Source organism: Biomphalaria glabrata, chromosome 4 (genome assembly GCF_947242115.1).
Source record: "Biomphalaria glabrata chromosome 4, xgBioGlab47.1, whole genome shotgun sequence".
NCBI lineage: Eukaryota > Metazoa > Mollusca > Gastropoda > Planorbidae > Biomphalaria > Biomphalaria glabrata.
Genome location: NC_074714.1, coordinates 26,899,622 through 26,918,185, shown reverse-complemented (window position 1 = coordinate 26,918,185; position 18,564 = coordinate 26,899,622). Strand labels below are relative to the sequence as shown.

The 18,564-nt window shown below is 37.1% G+C and overlaps 1 protein-coding gene across 4 annotated transcripts in view; it reads right to left on the bottom strand.

Annotated features, from left to right (window-relative positions):
- Window positions 1-18,564, bottom strand: part of LOC106072788 (uncharacterized) — a 72,251-nt gene that overhangs the window by 36,603 nt on the left and 17,084 nt on the right. For 3 of the 4 annotated variants that reach the window (XM_056026478.1, XM_056026475.1, XM_056026477.1), the window contains exons 5-11: window positions 15,931-16,053; window positions 15,602-15,752; window positions 14,529-14,656; window positions 13,254-13,430; window positions 12,389-12,660; window positions 5,037-5,214; window positions 2,184-2,195 (exon numbers count right to left, since the gene is read on the bottom strand). In XM_056026478.1, coding sequence (XP_055882453.1) covers window positions 2,184-2,195; window positions 5,037-5,214; window positions 12,389-12,660; window positions 13,254-13,430; window positions 14,529-14,656; window positions 15,602-15,752; window positions 15,931-16,053 — 1,041 coding nt within the window. The remainder of the gene's footprint in view (window positions 1-2,183; window positions 2,196-5,036; window positions 5,215-12,388; window positions 12,661-13,253; window positions 13,431-14,528; window positions 14,657-15,601; window positions 15,753-15,930; window positions 16,054-18,564) is intronic. The other variant, XM_056026476.1, reaches the window with a different exon arrangement.

Here is an 18,564-nt window from a genome sequence, read left to right as displayed (position 1 = left end):
GCAATAGATTTAACTATATAAAATAGATTGTTCTGGATGTTTGTATAAATAGTAAGAGAAAAAGAGAATTCCAGATAAATGTAATACCGTTAATTAAATTTTTGGGATGGTCTCGTATGAAAATTAGATGTACCACAGCATTGTGGAGAGATTTTCATATTACACTTTGGTATTAGGAAGTTGCTTACCTTAAAAATCGGAACATAATTATTAATTAGAAGAAGGGTTTCAAACAGTTATACAGCGTTAGTACATTTTTCATATAAAATACTGAAATTTTTGGTGACGATTTGTAAGAAAATTTAAGTAATTTAGGTAGATTTCTATTCAAAACAAAATCCGGAACATTCTTTATCGATTAGAAAACTTTTGTTATGTATCAGCAAGAAAGTTAAATGTAAAATAAGTCTAAAAAGCGATTTTCAATAATCTTTTCTAGTAAATTACTTTCTTATTTTAAAATCCTGAACAACCTATTGTCAATATTTTGAAAAAATTAAGTCATTTGACATTAATTTGTTTTAAGATGAAAATACAGAACAATTTGATATCAATAAATAAACTATAGTGACGCATTGTCAAAGAATATAAGTGTAATATTAGCATTTATATGCTATTTACATAAAAAAAGGAACAACATTTTATTGATAATGTGTTTTTGTAATGTTTAAGCATGGAAATTAAATGTAATATAAGTTAAAAGAGCAATGGCATTGATTTGTTTTGCACAACAACATCTGGAACAATATAATATAGATACTTAAAACTATAGAGTTTTTTTTTATCTAAACGTGACGGACAGACAAAACGCACAAAATAAACGTCTTTTTTTCTGAAGGGGGCACTAAACAAAAATAAATAAAATCTGATTATTTTTAAAAATTTGAGGGAACTGATAGCACCATGTCTTGCAGCTGCACGAAAGTCGCTGCATAAAAAGTGCATTTTAAAAAATGTGCGTGATATTAACATATAAAGTGCATTCTTAGCCTTTATAAACAAACAAAAATGTTTTCTTTCAATTTTAGCAGTTAGTTGACCAGAAAAAACACCTTTAACTTATATTTTTATTTGTTGTGAATATTTCTTGCACATTTTATAAATAAATTTGACTTAGTGATACTGAAAATACACAAAATATTGTCTTTCTTTGTTAACACAATGTAAAATTATCTCCCTTACATTTATGTATTGTTTTAGAATTGGTGCATTCTTATGAAAAAATCGCTTTCATAATTAATTTTATAAATTAAACGGTTTGCTTTTAGAAAACCAAAAGTAGCCGTTGCACCTAAACTTTTCAAGCTGCATTTAATGGTGAAATAATATTTTTCATTTCTCTTCTAGTTTTCGAGACCTGAGTGCACAAACCTAATAGCGGCTTTTTCCCTTACGGAACCGCTAAAAATCCTTTTTTTTTTGTGTGTTTAGTTAACTTAATTTTACAAAATTAAAGAGATAAATAGCGAAATGTCATTTAAATGTTTCAATACACATTAACACTTCTTAAATTTCACAAGATTTAGTCTAGATCACATCATCACTAAAATGTTCTATCTCAAGAAACAACAACTTAAACTGGAATCCTAATCTATTTTAACATGTGATGGACCAGGCATTGCTTAAAAAAAATCTCCAATGAATAACCAACAATTGAAATGTGTTATTTTTAGTGTTGATTGAAAGAAGACTGTATTATATAAGATTTGGAGAAAAAAAAAAGTAAAACACTGAACCATAATTTAGAAATATAGAAACACAACCCAATAAAATACTCAGAAAGATACAAAGGTAAAGGCATATACACTATGACCAATTCTCAAAAGTGTTTATTTCTTCCCTAGTGCCATTAGAGCATTGAACAGGTAGCCTGAATAACCCAGAAAAACTAAATGATGTGTAGAGTTTATGTCTCTAATTAACATGCATCACTATATCGACACAAGGATATGTGTAGGATGTAATTATTTTTCTTTTGAAGGAGTATCTGCTGTTTTTGATAAGATAATTAAATGGCTATCAACCTTCATTTAATGGTAGTTTTCTAACATGCATCTAAAGTGCTAAAAATCCCCAGACACGACAGAAAGTTTGTTAAGCCGCTTCATGGGTTAAGAGATTGAGCACTAGTCATAATTAATTGTAAGCAAGATCACAACTTCATAACATTAAGACTAACATACCTTAGGATGTTTCTAGTAAATATATAAAAGCCATTAATGATTGAGCTAAGTGAAGTTTTAATTTGGTCTAATGTCACTAAATATTTTCATTTCTAGTTTAACCAATTAGGAAGGTTTTGCTGTCATTACTAAAAAACATCAGGCTTTAGCTTAGACTAGTAGTCAGGAAACTTAATCACCTTTTGGTATTTTCATTCATGTTATCACAAGTAATAGCAGCAATAACAAAAAAATTTTTTACACATTTGTTTCATTTGTTAAAAATGACATTTTAAGTATTTTTAAAATGAAACTTTCATGGACCAATCTAATATTTGAGAGAAAAAAAAGTGTTGTTTGCCAATACTTTTACCTTTACCTATCCCTTAGTCTGTTGGACCCTTGGGGCACCAGGCAAGACTTGTCGACCGTCTTTCTCCATTCCTCACTTTTTTTTTACTTGTTTAGAACCTCTCTCAATGGCAGGCCCATCCATTCTTTAATGTTGTCCTCCCATTGCTTTTTCTGTCTGCCTCTTCTTCTTTTCCCTGGCACTGTTCCCTGAAGGAAGGTCTTTGCGAGCCCCGTAGATCTTGTAATGTGGCCATTAAGCTTTCGTCTTTTTACAATAGTTAGCAGGTCATCATGGGCTCCGATCGCTGCAGTAACCCTGTCTCTGATCTGTTGGTTTGTGATGTGGTCTTTGAATGTGATGCCTAGGATCCTTCTGTAGCATCTCAATTCCATTGCTAGAATCCTCCTCTCTAGCTCTGCATTCAACATCCACGACTTGCAAGCATATAAAAATGTGGCCATGACCAGGGAGCGCATCAGTCTGATTTTGGTGCCGAGGGCTAAGCCCTTGTCTTTCCATATTATTTTAAGTTTTGAAAGGGCTACTGTGGACTGTGCTATTTGGGCCAATAGTTCGGGTTTTGTTCCCTCATCTCAAACAATAGCTCCGAGGTATTTGAAGCTGTTAACACTAGTTAGCTTTTCACCTCCAATACTGATGCCTCTTTTAAAGCCCTGATGGCTATTGGTCATAATTTGTTTTTTTTCGGCATTTACTTGCATGCCATATGCTGCAGAAGTCTTGTCAATGCGCATCACCAGGTCAGCTAGTTCTTCTTCTGTCCCTGCTAGGCTGTCAATGTCATCTGCGAAGCGCAAGTTAGTAATTCTTCTTCCTCCAATGCTAACAGTACCTTCACAGCCCTCGAGGGCATCTTCCATTATCCTTTCAAGGTAGATATTGAAGAGTGTTGGTGAAAGTAGGCAGCCTTGTCTTACTCCAAATGAGGTTTTGAACCAGTCCCCAATATTATTGTTGAAGTACACCACACTGGTGGCATCCTTGTAGAGGTTCTGGATAACTTTGATTATGTTTTTATTAATGTTGTACTTTTCCATTGTCGCCCAGACTGCCCCGTGCCATACTTGATCGAAAGATTTCTTGAAATCAATAAAGACATGGAAAAGATTCTCTTGGTGTTGGAGATATTTCTCACAGAGTATTCTGAGGTTTAGGATTTGTTCTGTTGTGCTGCGACCTTGTCTAAAACCCGCTTGTTCTTCTGATATCGGTTTTAGCTGGTTTAATATAATTTTTAACAGTACTTTGCTGGGATGACTTATGAGGCTGATGGTACGATAGTTATGACAGAGTTGTAAATTGCCTTTCTTTGGAAGGGTTATTATGAGTGATTGGGTCCAGGGTTTGGGCCATTCTCCTGATTGCCAGATCTTGTTGCAAATCATATAGAGTGCGTTTGCCAATACACATTCTTTAAAAAAACACCAACATTAACATTGGTATCATAAGTCTCAGTAACTTTTGACATCCACAAAAATTCATCTATCCCATTTCATATTTAATATATATAAATATGTAATTCCTTTTCCAGACCTTTCAGTCTCTAGGACAGATGATGTAAAGATGTTAGCACAAAGATCAACCTAGGACAGATGGTGTACAGATGTTAGCACAAAGATCAACCTAGGACAGATGATGTAAAGATGTTAGCACAAAGATCAACCTAGGACAGATGATGTAAAGATGTTAGCACAAAGATCAACCTAGGACAGATGATGTAAAGATGTTAGCACAAAGATCAACCTAGGACAGATGATGTAAAGATGTTAGCACAAAGATCAACCTAGGACAGATGATGTAAAGATGTTAGCACAAAGATCAACCTAGGACAGATGATGTAAAGATGTTAGCACAAAGATCAACCTAGGACAGATGGTGTAAAGATGTTAGCACAAAGATCAACCTAGGACAGATGATGTAAAGATGTTAGCACAAAGATCAACCTAGGACAGATGATGTAAAGATGTTAGCACAAAGATCAACCTAGGACAGATGATGTAAAGATGTTAGCACAAAGATCAACCACCTTTACTTTCCCCAATGTCAATTACCCATTAGAGGTGGGTGGACTAAGGAGCGTCCTTAAAATCCTGAAATTCAAAATCCCAGTCTTCATCAAGATTTGAACCCGTGTACCCTCAGTTCAAAGGCTAAGCACTTTACCACTCATTCTCTGAGATGTTTTGGGTACATCCTGTTTCAATTACATAAAAGATAAAATGCCTTTAAATAAAAAATGCTTAACAAACTTTCATTTTCACCACCATTAAATCATTGTACCCAAGTTTGCTGACCACTAGTCTAGACTAACTCATTTGTGTGACAATGTTTTCAAAAGATTGTCAGGATTCGTAAGATTTAATAAGGTCAATGAATGAGCATTACAACTATTTTAAAATTAATATTAGAACATTTCTTTTTTTTAAATTTCTTTTCAAAAAGCAGATGTAAACTAAGCTATGAACACTAATTTTCTACTAAACATTTATTCTTCTTACCTTGGACAAAGTATAGAGTTTCATGGCTCTTCCAAAACATGACTGTTGGAGCATTGTTTCTGCTGCTAGTTCAGATAAACTAGTCAAGTCTAGGCCAATACTGATTGCTAGATTTTCAGCACATGTTGTTTCTGGTAGTGACATGGCCATGTGAAGAAAGAGACGCTCAGGAGAGATACTATAATAAAAATTTAGATTTAGAAAGTATTAGTGTACAAATTTCCAACAGATAGCCTTAAAGTGAGTTGTGAAAGATATTTTTGAGTTGGAGTATTTGTGAAAGTTATTAATGTAAGGTTTAATTTAATTCAAGTCTTTCAGCCAATCCTCAGGGGAAGCTTTAGTTGAAGCATTTGTAAAAGTCACAACTCATTTGCTTCTTTTTCAAGGATTTGTTATTGTGAAGAAATGTGTTTTCATTCTCTTCTCATCTTGAGATCTGTATTTTAAAAATATTTCTTTTGTGTCCAATTATTATGTAGGAATGTTTAAAGTTTAAACAATGGTTACTTTTAAATAACTGACCTGCTTCATTATGAAAATGTCTCTGTTTAAAATACTGGATAAAATACTTATGATCACAGCTGCAATTGTTTATTTAAATAATCTAACTAATGTGACACAAGCCAGTCACCAAAAGATTACATAAGAATCTGGCAATCAAATCCTTAACATATTTGTTCATAAGTCTAAATAGCTTATTAGTGGTGCACCAGAGAGTACTTTTTGATATTCGGCTCTGGCCAAATAGTAAAATATGATATTCTGCCAAATACCTACATGTCTTGAAAATAGCTTGTGTTGCTGAACATTTTGCAAAACTGTTAAATAACATATTACCTATATTCATATTAATTTTTTTTTTCCATTTTATACACCTTAGTGTTTTAAACTCTGTTACTGATTGATGAATTAAAGCTTAACAGTATTTATAAACAGATAGGCCTAATTAACTAATCTGTGTAGCATATATGATTGTGTGTTTATGTACGAGGCCACTTACTGTAAAGGGTGTGTTGGGGAGGGTCAATGTAAAATATGTTAGTATATATTTAAATAGTTACTAATGTAAATCTCTCTCAAAAAAAGTGCAATCTACCTTGTATAGTGGGTGGAGAATGTATATATTCATGAATTTCAGACCAACAACTGGTCATCAGTCATGTAATTTAAAGTCCAAGGACCGCTTCTGGTTCTGGCTTCAAGGGCTAAATACTGATAGTAGCTGTTTGTTAGTAGTTGGAATCTGAAGTGTTGTAGGTCAATAGTTATTGTTTGATCCATGTGCAGCCAACGATATTTGATTAACAGTGGGAACATCAATGATACCTATTTATAGCTTGAACCTTAGATGGTGCCGAAGCATAGATTTAATTGTAGTCTGTAGGCCTATTATTGATATCTATGTTTAGATCTAGTATCTACAGTTGTATAGATCTAAGGCATTAGGAAAACCAAATATAGAAGAAAAACTCATCCACACCCTCCGTGCCAAAAAAAACAACAACAACATAAACAGACTGATTGTAACAACCTGGTCAGATAGATGTAGTAGGCTTACACATGTAGTCCTAGTGTAGTGTCTAGAGTTGATGGTGTTGACCATCATGTGTTTTTTTTTCCGTGGGCATACGCAATACTGCAATAGTGTTGAGTGGTCAGGCAAAAAAAGGTAACACATTGGCATGGTCAGTCAAGCATGTAGATAAATAATACCTGTCTACTAGTTACAGAGGTCAAGTGTTTCTTAACATTCCAGCATATTTTTTCTTTGTTTGCTAGATTTAATTGTGGTGCTTTGGATCAATGTATTTTCTGCGATTTTAAACTTTACTGTAAAGTTACCCGTTATATTTTAAGTCAATAGAATTAACCAATACAATTAGCTTTCTTTCTAAAGGTTTTAATACAAGGCAAAAAATACACACAAGCACATCTTTGTTTTATTTCATTGTGCCAAGAACGTATGTGAGAAACATCTTCCTTAATTATTACTGATTTTATTCGTGGTTTCTGTAACAGTTACAAAAGGGCACGATAGTAAGCCTATGGTTGTCAGTTGTGTAAAAAGTCATCCTAACCTGATACACAGTGGCTAAGTAAGCAAAGGTTGTCATGGCCAGGGGGTGTCAATGGGGATAAGCTCCCATTGTCTTTAAAATACTCCTAAAGGCATGCGTTTCAGAAAGCCTCTGACAACTAAGTCCAGCACCTGGCCTGCTCGTGTGGCGAAACTGCTCTTACTAACAGGTGAAGGGGTGAAGGCGGATACCTGGCGCCATAAAACCGTGAGCTTCGGGCAGATGGAGGTCGTCAGCCTAGTAAGGCAGTTCATCTAGGAGAGGGATACTCTGACTTCAAACCCCCGCTGTCTTGCGATACTGAGGCTTCAGGAGACAACCTCGAGGAGAAATCAGGAGTGAAGCCCCTTAGGCGTTGGGAGTATCAGCTATGAAATTCCCTCCGGCAGCTTCTGCAACTGAGTTGGTGCCAAATGTACCACGACCGTTCCTTTGGATCACACCAGCAAGGTCGAGAGAGGGATCATGACGCATGGGCCACCCATGACCCCTTTATCTAAGGCCCAGGAATGCGCACCGGAGAGGAAACTCTAGTGCTGCTGCAAAGCGGCTAAAACAACACGGAAGACAACAGTTATGAGTTGTAAGTCCAATTGATTGGCGTAATGTATGGACGCCACGGGTTGTCTCTGACGATGAGAAAAGTCTTCGCGCCTCACTGATCAGCTACCGCCCGCCTCAACCTGGGCAGCCCCCAGACAGTTAGGTGCTGATCCGCCACAGCCTGCCTGCTCTAGTGGGTGCTTAGAGCTTAGTTTAAAACGACAAGTAGGCTGAAAACTTGCACCAAGCAACAAAAGAAGAAAAATGAAAAAGAAAATTCCTATCATGCGACTGGCCACATGGAACGTCAGGACAATGTGTCCTGGTCTCACAGTTGACTAACGGCAGGTTGACGATGCAAGAAAGACAGCGGTCATAAACAACGAGTTGAAAAGACTACGCATTGACATTGCAGCTCTCCAAGAAACCCGACTAGCCGAAGACGGCATTCTCCGCGAGGCTGATTACACTTTCTTTTGGAAAGGAAAAGCTCAGGAAGAGACGCGAATGCATCAAGAACAGTCTACTCCCCACAATAGTCCCTCCAGTTGGTGGCTCGGAAAGGATACTAAGTATAAGTATGATGACTAGATCTGGAGAAGTCACTCTAATTAGTGCCTATGCCCCTACACTATGTTCACTTCAAGAGGACAAAGACAAGATCTACTAAGACCTAAAGGAAGTCATTGAGATTATTCCTCAAAAAGAGCACATGGTCATTCTAGTTTACTTCAATGCAAGAGTAGGAGCAGACCACACTACCTTGCCAGACTGCATTGGGCTTTTTGGAATCGGCAGGATGAAAGAGAGCGGACAAAGACTTCTTGAATTCTGCCCATACCATAAGCTCTGCATTACGAACACATACTTCAGGACAAAACCGCAGCATTGTGTTTCATGGAGGCATCCTAGGTCTGGGCACTGGCACCAGCTGGATATGATGCTGACACGGAAAAGGGACATTGGAAACATACTGCTGACACGTAGCTTTCAAAATGCGGACTGTGATACTGATCACACTTTAGTGTCCTGCCGGACAAGACTGCTGCCTACCAAGATACACACATCACAGGGAAAAAGAAAAGCACACCTGAATACTGCAAGCACAAACAATCCTGATCTTTGCATCGAATTCACAAAAAAATGAGAGGAAGCTTTCAAAAACTTGTCAGTGACTGAGGTAGAAAAACCTGGACGTTCATACGTGATGCTATGTGCCAAACATCGTCACTGGTCTTTGGGAGACAAAACAAAGAAAAATGAAAACTGGTTTGAAGCAAGTCTGCCAGAAATGGAAACTACCACTAAAAACAAGAGAGAAGCCATGCTAAAATACAAGAAGGAGCCGACCACGAGCAACTTACAAGCGCTCAGATCTACTCGAAACGATGCCAAAAGAATAGCAAGACAGTGCGCTAACAAATACTGGCAGGACCTATGTGAAAGCATCCAATCTTGTGCCGACTGTGGTAACATCAGAGGACTATAACAGGGCATGAAAAAAGCCTTTGGACTTCACACCAGCAAGTGTGCCCCGCTCAAATCAAAAGATGGTTCAATCATCACATCGTGCACTGCAAATTGAGAGATGGGTAGAGCACTATGCAGAATTTTACCAGATTGAAAATGTCATCTCGCCAACTGCTTTGTCTAACTTCCCACCATTTTCAGTTTAAAGCGAATTAGACGAACAAAACACCCTCTGTAAAGGAACTGAGCACAGCCATTGACATGCTTGCACACGGGAAAGCACCAGGAGGAGATGGCATTCCTGCAGAAGCCATTCAGGCTCGAAAGCATGCCTTAAGTCACTCCATGAACTGCTAAGTTTGTGCTAGGAGCAAGGAATAGTCCACCAGGAAAGAATGATGCCAACATAGTAGCAATTTAAAAAAATAAGGGCGACCGCTCCGATTGTAACAGTTACAGAGGCATTTCACTTCTTAGCATAGTTGGGAAGGCTTATGCCAGAGTAATACTGAAGCGGCTGCAGATCTTGGCAGAACGAGTTTACCCAGAATCGCAGTGTGGCTTTAGGGCCGGTAGATCCACAACAGATATGATCTTCTCAATGCGGCAGCTACAGGAGAAAAGCAGAGAACAAAGGCAGTCCCTCTTTATAGCTTTTATTAACTTGACCAAGGCGTTTGACCTTGTCAGCAGAACCGGCTTGTTTGCTGTATTAGAGAGAATCGGCTGTCCAAACAAACTACGGAAACTAGTGTCAGCGTTTCATGAAAATATGCAGGGTACCGTAAAGTTTGACAGTTCCGCCTCTATGTCATTCTCCATCAAGATCGGAGTAAAACAAGGATGTGTTCTGGCTCCAACACTATTCGGCATCTTCTTTTCAGTTGTACTCATCAGCGCTTTCAAATCCACCGTAGATCCTATGGCACGCCTTAAAGCCAAAAAAAAAAAAAAAAGAGAGACGGCGTATCTTGATTAGGGAACTGCTGTTCGCCGATGATGCCGCACTCATATCTCATTCACAAGAAGGATTGCAGAGGCTTGTAAATGCTCTGGCAGCTGCTTGTCAAGAGTTTAGTCTTACAATAAGTCTCTCCAAGACTGAAATCCTGGCACAAGATGTCGCAGAAATACCAGTGATACATATTGGAAATCACACGCTTACGGTGGTGCAGGAATTCACATATTTGGGAACAACAATAGCCAGCAACCTAGATTTAGACACTGAGCTGACAAAAAGAATAGGAAAGGCTTCTGCAGCAATGGCAAAACTCTCCAAGCGTGTGTGGGAAAATACCAAATTGACTACCAAATTGACTACGGCAACAAAAATCCTGGTCTACAATGCCTGCGTTCTGAGCACACTTCTTTATGGCAGTGAGAGCTGGGCAACTTATATGCGTCAAGAACACGGATTAAATAGCTTCCATCTACGCTGCTTGCGACGCATAATGTGCATCTCCTAGAGGGATCGTGTCACCAACCAGTTTTGACACGGGTCAACATGCACAGCATCTATGCTCTCCTTCAACAGAGAAGACTACGCTGGCTCGGTCATGTCACTCGCATGCCAGATGGAAGAATCCCTAAAGACATCCTATACGCTGAGCTTGCAGAGGGAGTCAGAGCTGCACAAGACTAACCTACAGAGATGTCTGCAAGGAGACAGACTGTACGTGCTGGTATGAACTTCGATGAATGCAAGAGAAACGAAGCTGCGTTAGCTAAGAGAAAGAAATCAGCCCTGTCAGCTTGCCATAGGACAGATGAATATACATGCACGAACTGTGGCAAACTCTGCCAAACTCTGCCGCTCCAGAATTGACTTGATAAGTCACTCCAGATTCTGCCCCATCTCAAGACTTAACCAAAGCCAGTGACTCATCAGGGCACATCCATTGTCTTCCGAGACAGAAGGAGCCATATATAAGTAAGCATCGTAAGTAGAAAAAAACAATAGTAATAAGGAGAAGTTACTTGACACACCCAAATTATTAAGATATTGAACGCAGGACACGTAAGAAAAAATCAGTCAACTTAATATTCATTGACAGTGTAGTCTGCTTTCTTAGCACGTTGTGTTGTTCCATTCTGGCTTAACAATGGTCAATGTCTATCAATACATTGAGTGACAAGGACTAAATAAATAAAATAAGGAGGGGGGGGGGGTAGCGCTCCCTTAAAAGATAGGCCTGGTCGAGTCTTTTACGCTAATATACACAAATCTGAGCCTTGTACTTTTTTTTTTTTTTTTTTTTTTTTTTTTTTTTACAAAATAATTAGTTATTGGCTTACTGGGCTATGAAATCTCGCAGTTTGTGTTCTGTGTAGCAAAAGGTCACTCGTTTAGGTGTGTGATCTTTAGTCCAGCTTACTAATTAGCCTATTAGTAACTTGGCAGACGTGAAGAGATGTGGCCTCTAGTCCAGCCACGTGATAGAGATTTTTTTCTAAATAAACAAACTCATTGTCCGGTTACCCGTGTAGGGGGGCGGCTTGAAGTCCTGTCGCATAATTATTAAGATTTACTACCAAGTAAACAAACTTACTTCCCTCGTGTGACCTCTAGAGAGTGACTACGTCCATGGTATCTCACTTCTCTATCAATAAACTCAATGGGATGGACTAAACAGATAAAAGTGGGTTCATCTCTAGCTCTGGTCCCTGGTTACCCGTGTAGAAGTGTGGCTTGAAGTCCAGCCCCCTACTAAAGATTTACAACCAAGTAAACAAACTCAGTTCCCTCCTAAGGTGCGACCTCTAGATAGTGTTAATATGCTGACATTTAACCCACGTTTATAGTATTTGACTTGTGGTCACCTGTCTATCAATGAACTCAATGTGATGTAATAAACAAATAAAAAGGTGGGGGTTGTTCAAGACAAAATGAACAAATGTGCCAGCCATAGCTGCTCTGTATGTAAAGTGCATTTAGAATGGAAATTTTCATTTCTATTTATATTAACACGCCCTGTCTTTATAGTAAAAGATGTTTGGTGCATATTCATATAGGTCATATTTTAAGCACATTAGTATGTTGTAATATTAACATTAATACATTCTATAACAGACATTAATGGAACGAGGTCCACTTTATTCATATTAAATAGGTGTACTTTTTACTATTCGCCAACTATCCGGCAGTGATATTCGACTGGAGCCAAATATGGCCGAATAGTGAAAAAAGGCAGAAGCCGGAGCCAGAGCAACTATCCGGTGCACCCCTATAGTTTATGCATAGAACTAAAGCTGTGTTACCAGGGTCTGACTTCATAAACAGCATAACTGGTAACAAGGACACATCCATCTAGCACAGTGTGTGTAGTTATTGGAAGTCTTAACACCTCCTTATCCAAATAAAGGTCTTTGTTTTTCATTGGCTGGATTAGTTGACCAGATTCCAAATGTTTAGACCATTCACTTTCCCGATGTTCATGGAGATAAAATGGATAGCGCTTTCTTTCAACTCCAAGTAAGTTTTCTCCTTCAATGAGATCAAACTCTTGAACTAATGCTTCTTTGTTGAAAGCCTAAGGAAATATAATAGTTAAATAGGAATAGTACATTAGAATAATAAGATGTTTCATAAGTAAAATTTGAAGAAAATATTTTTTTTACAAACTTAATACCAAAATAAAGAGCACAATATAAAATGTGACACCATTAAACACAATGTACTTGATTTGCATTCGAAGTTTATTACAAGAAAAATATATTCTGCATACTATGCTATATTATGAAACATGCTATGTTATGAAGTTATTTATATGTTTTAAAGTTATGTCAAACCTAGGCCATTAACTTTACAAACAAACCTAATACTCATTAATCTAATCATATAAGTGAAATGTTCCTTCAAAAAATATTTTAATTTTATATCCTGTGCATGTTAATCTAGGAATTAGTCATGTAAATTACAGTACTAAACATCTTAATATTTAAAAAAAAATAGAATGGCTACTGAAAATAAATTTTTTTGTTATTGTTTCAATTATTATGTCTTTCTAAGTTTTTTTATTTGTAAGTAGTTACTGTTTTCAATCTTATGATTACCATCTACCTGAAGTATTATTCCTGGAGAGAGAAAAACAAAATGGCTAAAAAAATAAATGTACATTGATACCTGATTATTATCTAGAGACTTCTCAGACTTCTGATTAGATAAAATCATCAATTTCTTAGTTCTGGCTTCTGCACTGGTAACAGTAAAAATCAGTTTGTCTGTAAATATGGCTCTCCTAGTTCCAGGAGGCAATTTGTAAACAAAATGTGGAGTGTTCTCATCAGCTGGATCTAAAACCTTCAAATACAAAAATAAGACATGAACTTTGAGAGCACTTAATTCTATGTACAGTCAGTCAGACAAAAACTAACAACAGGCAATCACTCAATAGAAAAAGTATTAATTGTAGATTGATAAATACTATAAAAACAATTTTTATTACTTACAAATAGCAGCTATTAGTTAGAAGAGTATACCTAAGACTAAGACTAAGACTGCTTTATTGATCCTTACGGAAATTTGTAGATTGACAGGAAACATATAAAGACCATTTGATACCCACTGATTTCTATTGTTTATTTTGACAGGCAGGCACTCTTTTGTTTTATCCTCCAATAGAAAGACCCACACCTTTATGCCAAACAACACACACATATGCTTTGAACAGTATGAAATGAGCATCCCCTTTCTAAAGTTTTGTCCTCACGCATTTGTAGTCAATAAGGATACAATGGATCAAACAGTTTGAGAGAAGAACACAAACACACAAGCATAGTTGTATTAAACAGAGTCCATGTTTTCAAACAATACGAGATGTCAATTACTAATTAGCTTTTATAAAGAGTTATTATTTATTTTAACTAAATTTGCTCCATTAAGATAAAAAGAAAAGTAAATGAATGAAAACACAGTAAAACACGATGTGTATTAAAATTTGAAGAAAAAAAGAAGAAAAAGCAAAGAAAAAGTTGACATTTGCGGCCAGTTCTAATATAAATAAACATAACAATATATAAAGATCCCCAGAATCCTTGAAATCAACAGAATGTAATGTAATCTACTTAATTATATAGCTAGTATTAAAAGTGGGTGTTATAAGACTAGAATGCAACTGGCATGATAGTTGCCTGATCCCAATTTATTGACATCTCATTTGCCAGATGTGTAATATTAATCTGTACCCAGTTAATCCTAACTCTATATGCATTCAATCTGACAATTTTTGACTTTGGTGAAAGTGGGGTAAGTCTTTCAAAATGTGTTGGTATAAGCTGTTTAAGCAGCAAATGTGTCAAACAAGTGTCAGTAAAAATGAATTATGATTCAAGCAAATAGGAATATTCATTTGAAATAACATGAACACAAGGCAGATAGTAAAGTGCTATTTATTAGTACCTTCAAAGTTGAAGAGCTAGTGCTATGAGCTGTAATGAAATGTCTTCCTCTAGCAAACTGAGGCTGAAGAAATGTTGGAGGTTGAAAGTGTTGGTATCTTGAAGGTGAAAACATTGCACTGTTATATTCTGATCAAGAAAATAGTTTATCTCATAAACTAGAAATATGCATGGCACATGTAATAATTTGTTTTCATGAAAACACAAAATACTTATTAGTTAACTCTTAATGGGGAGAAAAGAAAATGAAAACTACAGAGTGACTAGAACCTTTTGTTTTCTTTACATCTAAATGTTGATTGTAGTCTTTTCCTTCACATTCTTCATCTTTCAATGGAATTCGCAGGTTTGTATTTTATATATATATATAAGGCATTCAATCCATTGCCATTGATATAATCATCTATACTAGCTACAGAAACTGGTTCTGCAAAGTTGTCATTGCCGGAAGTAGTAATAGATGTAAGCACTCCACTACCTATAAAATGCTTTCTAATGGTATGTGTTTCAAATAGCCTCTGACATCCAGTCCAACTCCTGGCCTTCTTGTGTGGTTCAGGTATTTTAGCCCGGCAAACTGTTTTCACTAACAGAAGATGGGGCAAAGGCGAGTAACTGGTGCCTTAGCCAGTAAGCTTTGGGCAGGAGGGGTTCGTTACCATTGCTGGTTAACTACCTAGGAGAAGGAAAACTTAAATTTCTGCTACCTAGTAGCTATACCAATCATTGAAAAGGCTTTGGGAGTCTACCCACCCTGAGGAAAAATCAGGCGCCAGTGACCCTTAGGCAGTTTGCAGCACTCCGTGCTACACCCTAGCAGAGCATGCGACACCACAGATCCCAAATTGTATCTGCACTTGCCGTTCGTTTGGATACATTAGCTGCATGAAAGGGGGGGAGGGGGGAGTGATGTGTAGGCAACCACAGCTAATGCCCAAGCATTCATCTCATGATCCATAGTCTCTTAGCGACTGAAGGAAGCCATATAATCATCTATAAGAGAGATAAAACAATGATTAAATATTCATTAAAAATCTATTGAGATTGATCAATAAAGTTATAAAAATCTCTTACCTGCTGGATCTAGTAATGTAGAAGGTGGTACTGAATGGTTATCAATGGTTTCATATCCTAATTCACACAGTTCAGAATCAGGTGAAAAATTATTCATTGTTGCTCTTGTCTCAAGTAATAGCTTCCATTGATTTCCAGTGATGGTAGTAATCTAGACTCAAGAAACAACAGTTTATATTTCAAGCTTAGAAGTCTTTTTTTTTTATTGATTTATCAGTAGTAATACTATTGTTTGTGGTAAAGTATCTACTTGGCTTACAATTGTTTGTGGTAAAGTATCTACTTGGCTTACAATTGTTTGTGGTAAAGTATCTACTTTGCTTACTCACCAGTAGAGTTGTATTCATCTGTAAATCATCTTGGGACAAAGATAGTTCAGTGACTGTCACATCAATGGTAACTTTGGTCAAAGTAATTTCACTTAACAGATCAACAAATATAATTTCACCAACCTGTGTAAAAGAAACTCATTGCCAATAATAATTTAAAAAAAAAAATAAATAAATAAAAAGGAAACCAGTCATATTGCAAACAAATTAGAAAAGATAAAGTGAATCAATTGTAATGATGGAATCATGGGTCAAATATAACTAGGTATTTTCAGAACTATAAAAGATGACCAAAATTCTGGCATATAACTGATATCCTCTTTACAAATTAAAATAATTTAATTCCACAAGTTGAAATCATTAGGAAATTGAACACATTACAAACACAATTTTAGTAAGAATGGATATGACATTGATTCCAAGGATTAACGATGAGTGCTTTGCTTCACATGACTACACCAACCCAATAGCAACCCTGCATATATTGTCACATCTAATGCAGACAAAGCCATTGTCTAAGGGGGTTTATTTAATTTTCCTTTTAACCTATGAGCCTGTATTTGGCAAAGGCTTTTCTTTGGGTCTCAAATTTATGTCTCTTTCAGAGGTCATCTGCTGCCAGCTACTTTCCTCTATGTCAATGAGGGCAAAATGATATGGTATGTAACATGGGCGTAGCCTTGTGTCTCTTTCAGAGGTCATCTGCTGCCAGCTACTTTCCTCTATGTCAATGAGGGCAAAATGGTATGGTATGTAACATGGCGTAGCCTTGTGTCTCTTTCAGAGGTCATCTGCTGCCAGCTACTTTCCTCTATGTCAATGAGGGCAAAATGGTATGGTATGTAACATGGGTGTAGCCTTGTGTCTCTTTCAGAGGTCATCTGCTGCCAGCTACTTTCCTCTATGTCAATGAGGGCAAAATGGTATGGTATGTAACATGGGCGTAGCCTTGTGTCTCTTTCAGAGGTCATCTGCTACCAGCTACTTTCCTCTATGTCAATGAGGGCAAAAATGGTATGGTATGGAACATGGGCACAGCCAGGATTTTATAGGTATATATATCCCGGGTACACTATTCTGCCTCAATGTGGCACTCAGATGGAAACGATCACTAGAGGAAGTGGTTAGGCTAAGTGAATAGCAAAACTCCTGTGGGAGTGTCCAAGGGAATGCGAGAGCTTTCCCACTGCATGGTGTGGAGTTAAAAGAGAGCTTCCACGTCCCTGTCAATAATCCATGCGCCGTTCCTCAAGGGACTGTTACATTAATGGCGAGTCCTGCACGGCTAGCTTGGTACAACATAGAAAAATGGCGGAGGTTCCCAGTGTTCTCGGCCTTTGGCCAAGCATTCTAGTCCATGCGCCCGGAGTGCCGGATATATCGGAAATAGCAATGTTTTACATAGACATTGGTTTGGATCTCTTCCAGACAGAACGGTTTGTTCAAGCAGGCTTACACGCTTAGAGTTCGAAGAGCCTTCGGCTCAACTCTTTTGACAATCACACGGTTGTGGCATTTGAAAAAAAAAAAAAAATATATATATATATATATATATATATGTCTTCCGATATATGAGGATATATATATATGGTATGTATATGTATGTGTGTGTAATTATCTTTATTACATTTTGACCCTTCATTCTTTCAGAAGATGTTTATTGTACCCTAGAAGGTTCTTCCTGGTATTAGTGGAAAGGCAGTAGACACCCTGCCCTTGCCATCCAGAGGGTCTGGGGGAGCGCTGTGAACTTCCCCAGCGGAGCCCTGCTGCCAAGCACCATTTCCAGTATTTAAAACAAATAAAATGCATATTCTGAGGTATCTACAGTGTATTATTCTGCTATTAAAAATTTTTGTTCAAAAACCAAATCTGTTATTCGCTGCACCTTATTAATGGAGCTCAGTGATTGGTAGAAATTTTTAACCTCTCTTGGCTACACTCATAGAATTAGATGACTGTAATTTGCTTTAGATTTTATATCAAAAGTTTTTTTTTAAAACAAACTCAAAACCCCCTTAGCTACGCTTATAGAATTTGGTTACTGTAGATTGCTTTAAAATAATATTGAAGAGGGGGGTTTTAACCTCAAACTATCTGTAGGTACTCACTCCCCCCCCCCCCCTTGGCTAAGCTCATTAAATTTTGTGACTGTAGTTTGCTTAAATTTTATATTGAAGAGGTGGTTTTAAGCTTCAAACCCCGCTGGAGGGGGTTTTAAACTCAAAACCCTCTGTAGCAAGTTTTAACTTAAAGCTATCTGGAGGAGGTATTTAAACTCAAAAATGCATCTTGGCTACGCTCATAGAAGCTGCTGACTTGTATGCTTTATTCTTATAGTGAAGAGAAAGTTTTTGCTTTAAACCCCTCTGGGTGGGGAGGGGGGAGGTTAAACTCAAAACCCTCTGGAAGGGGTTTTAACTTAAAGCACTCTGGGGAGGGTTTATAAACTCAAACACTTCTCCCAGATACCCCCTATTTTAAGTAATATGAAAAATGTATCATAACTTCTTTAAACTAATGTGTAATAAACATCTTATTTACATATCATGAGACTTTGATGCGTACAGTAACATTATATGACAATAAAATAATGGCAAATCTGTGAGACTGAGAACTTCTTTTACTTCAGAA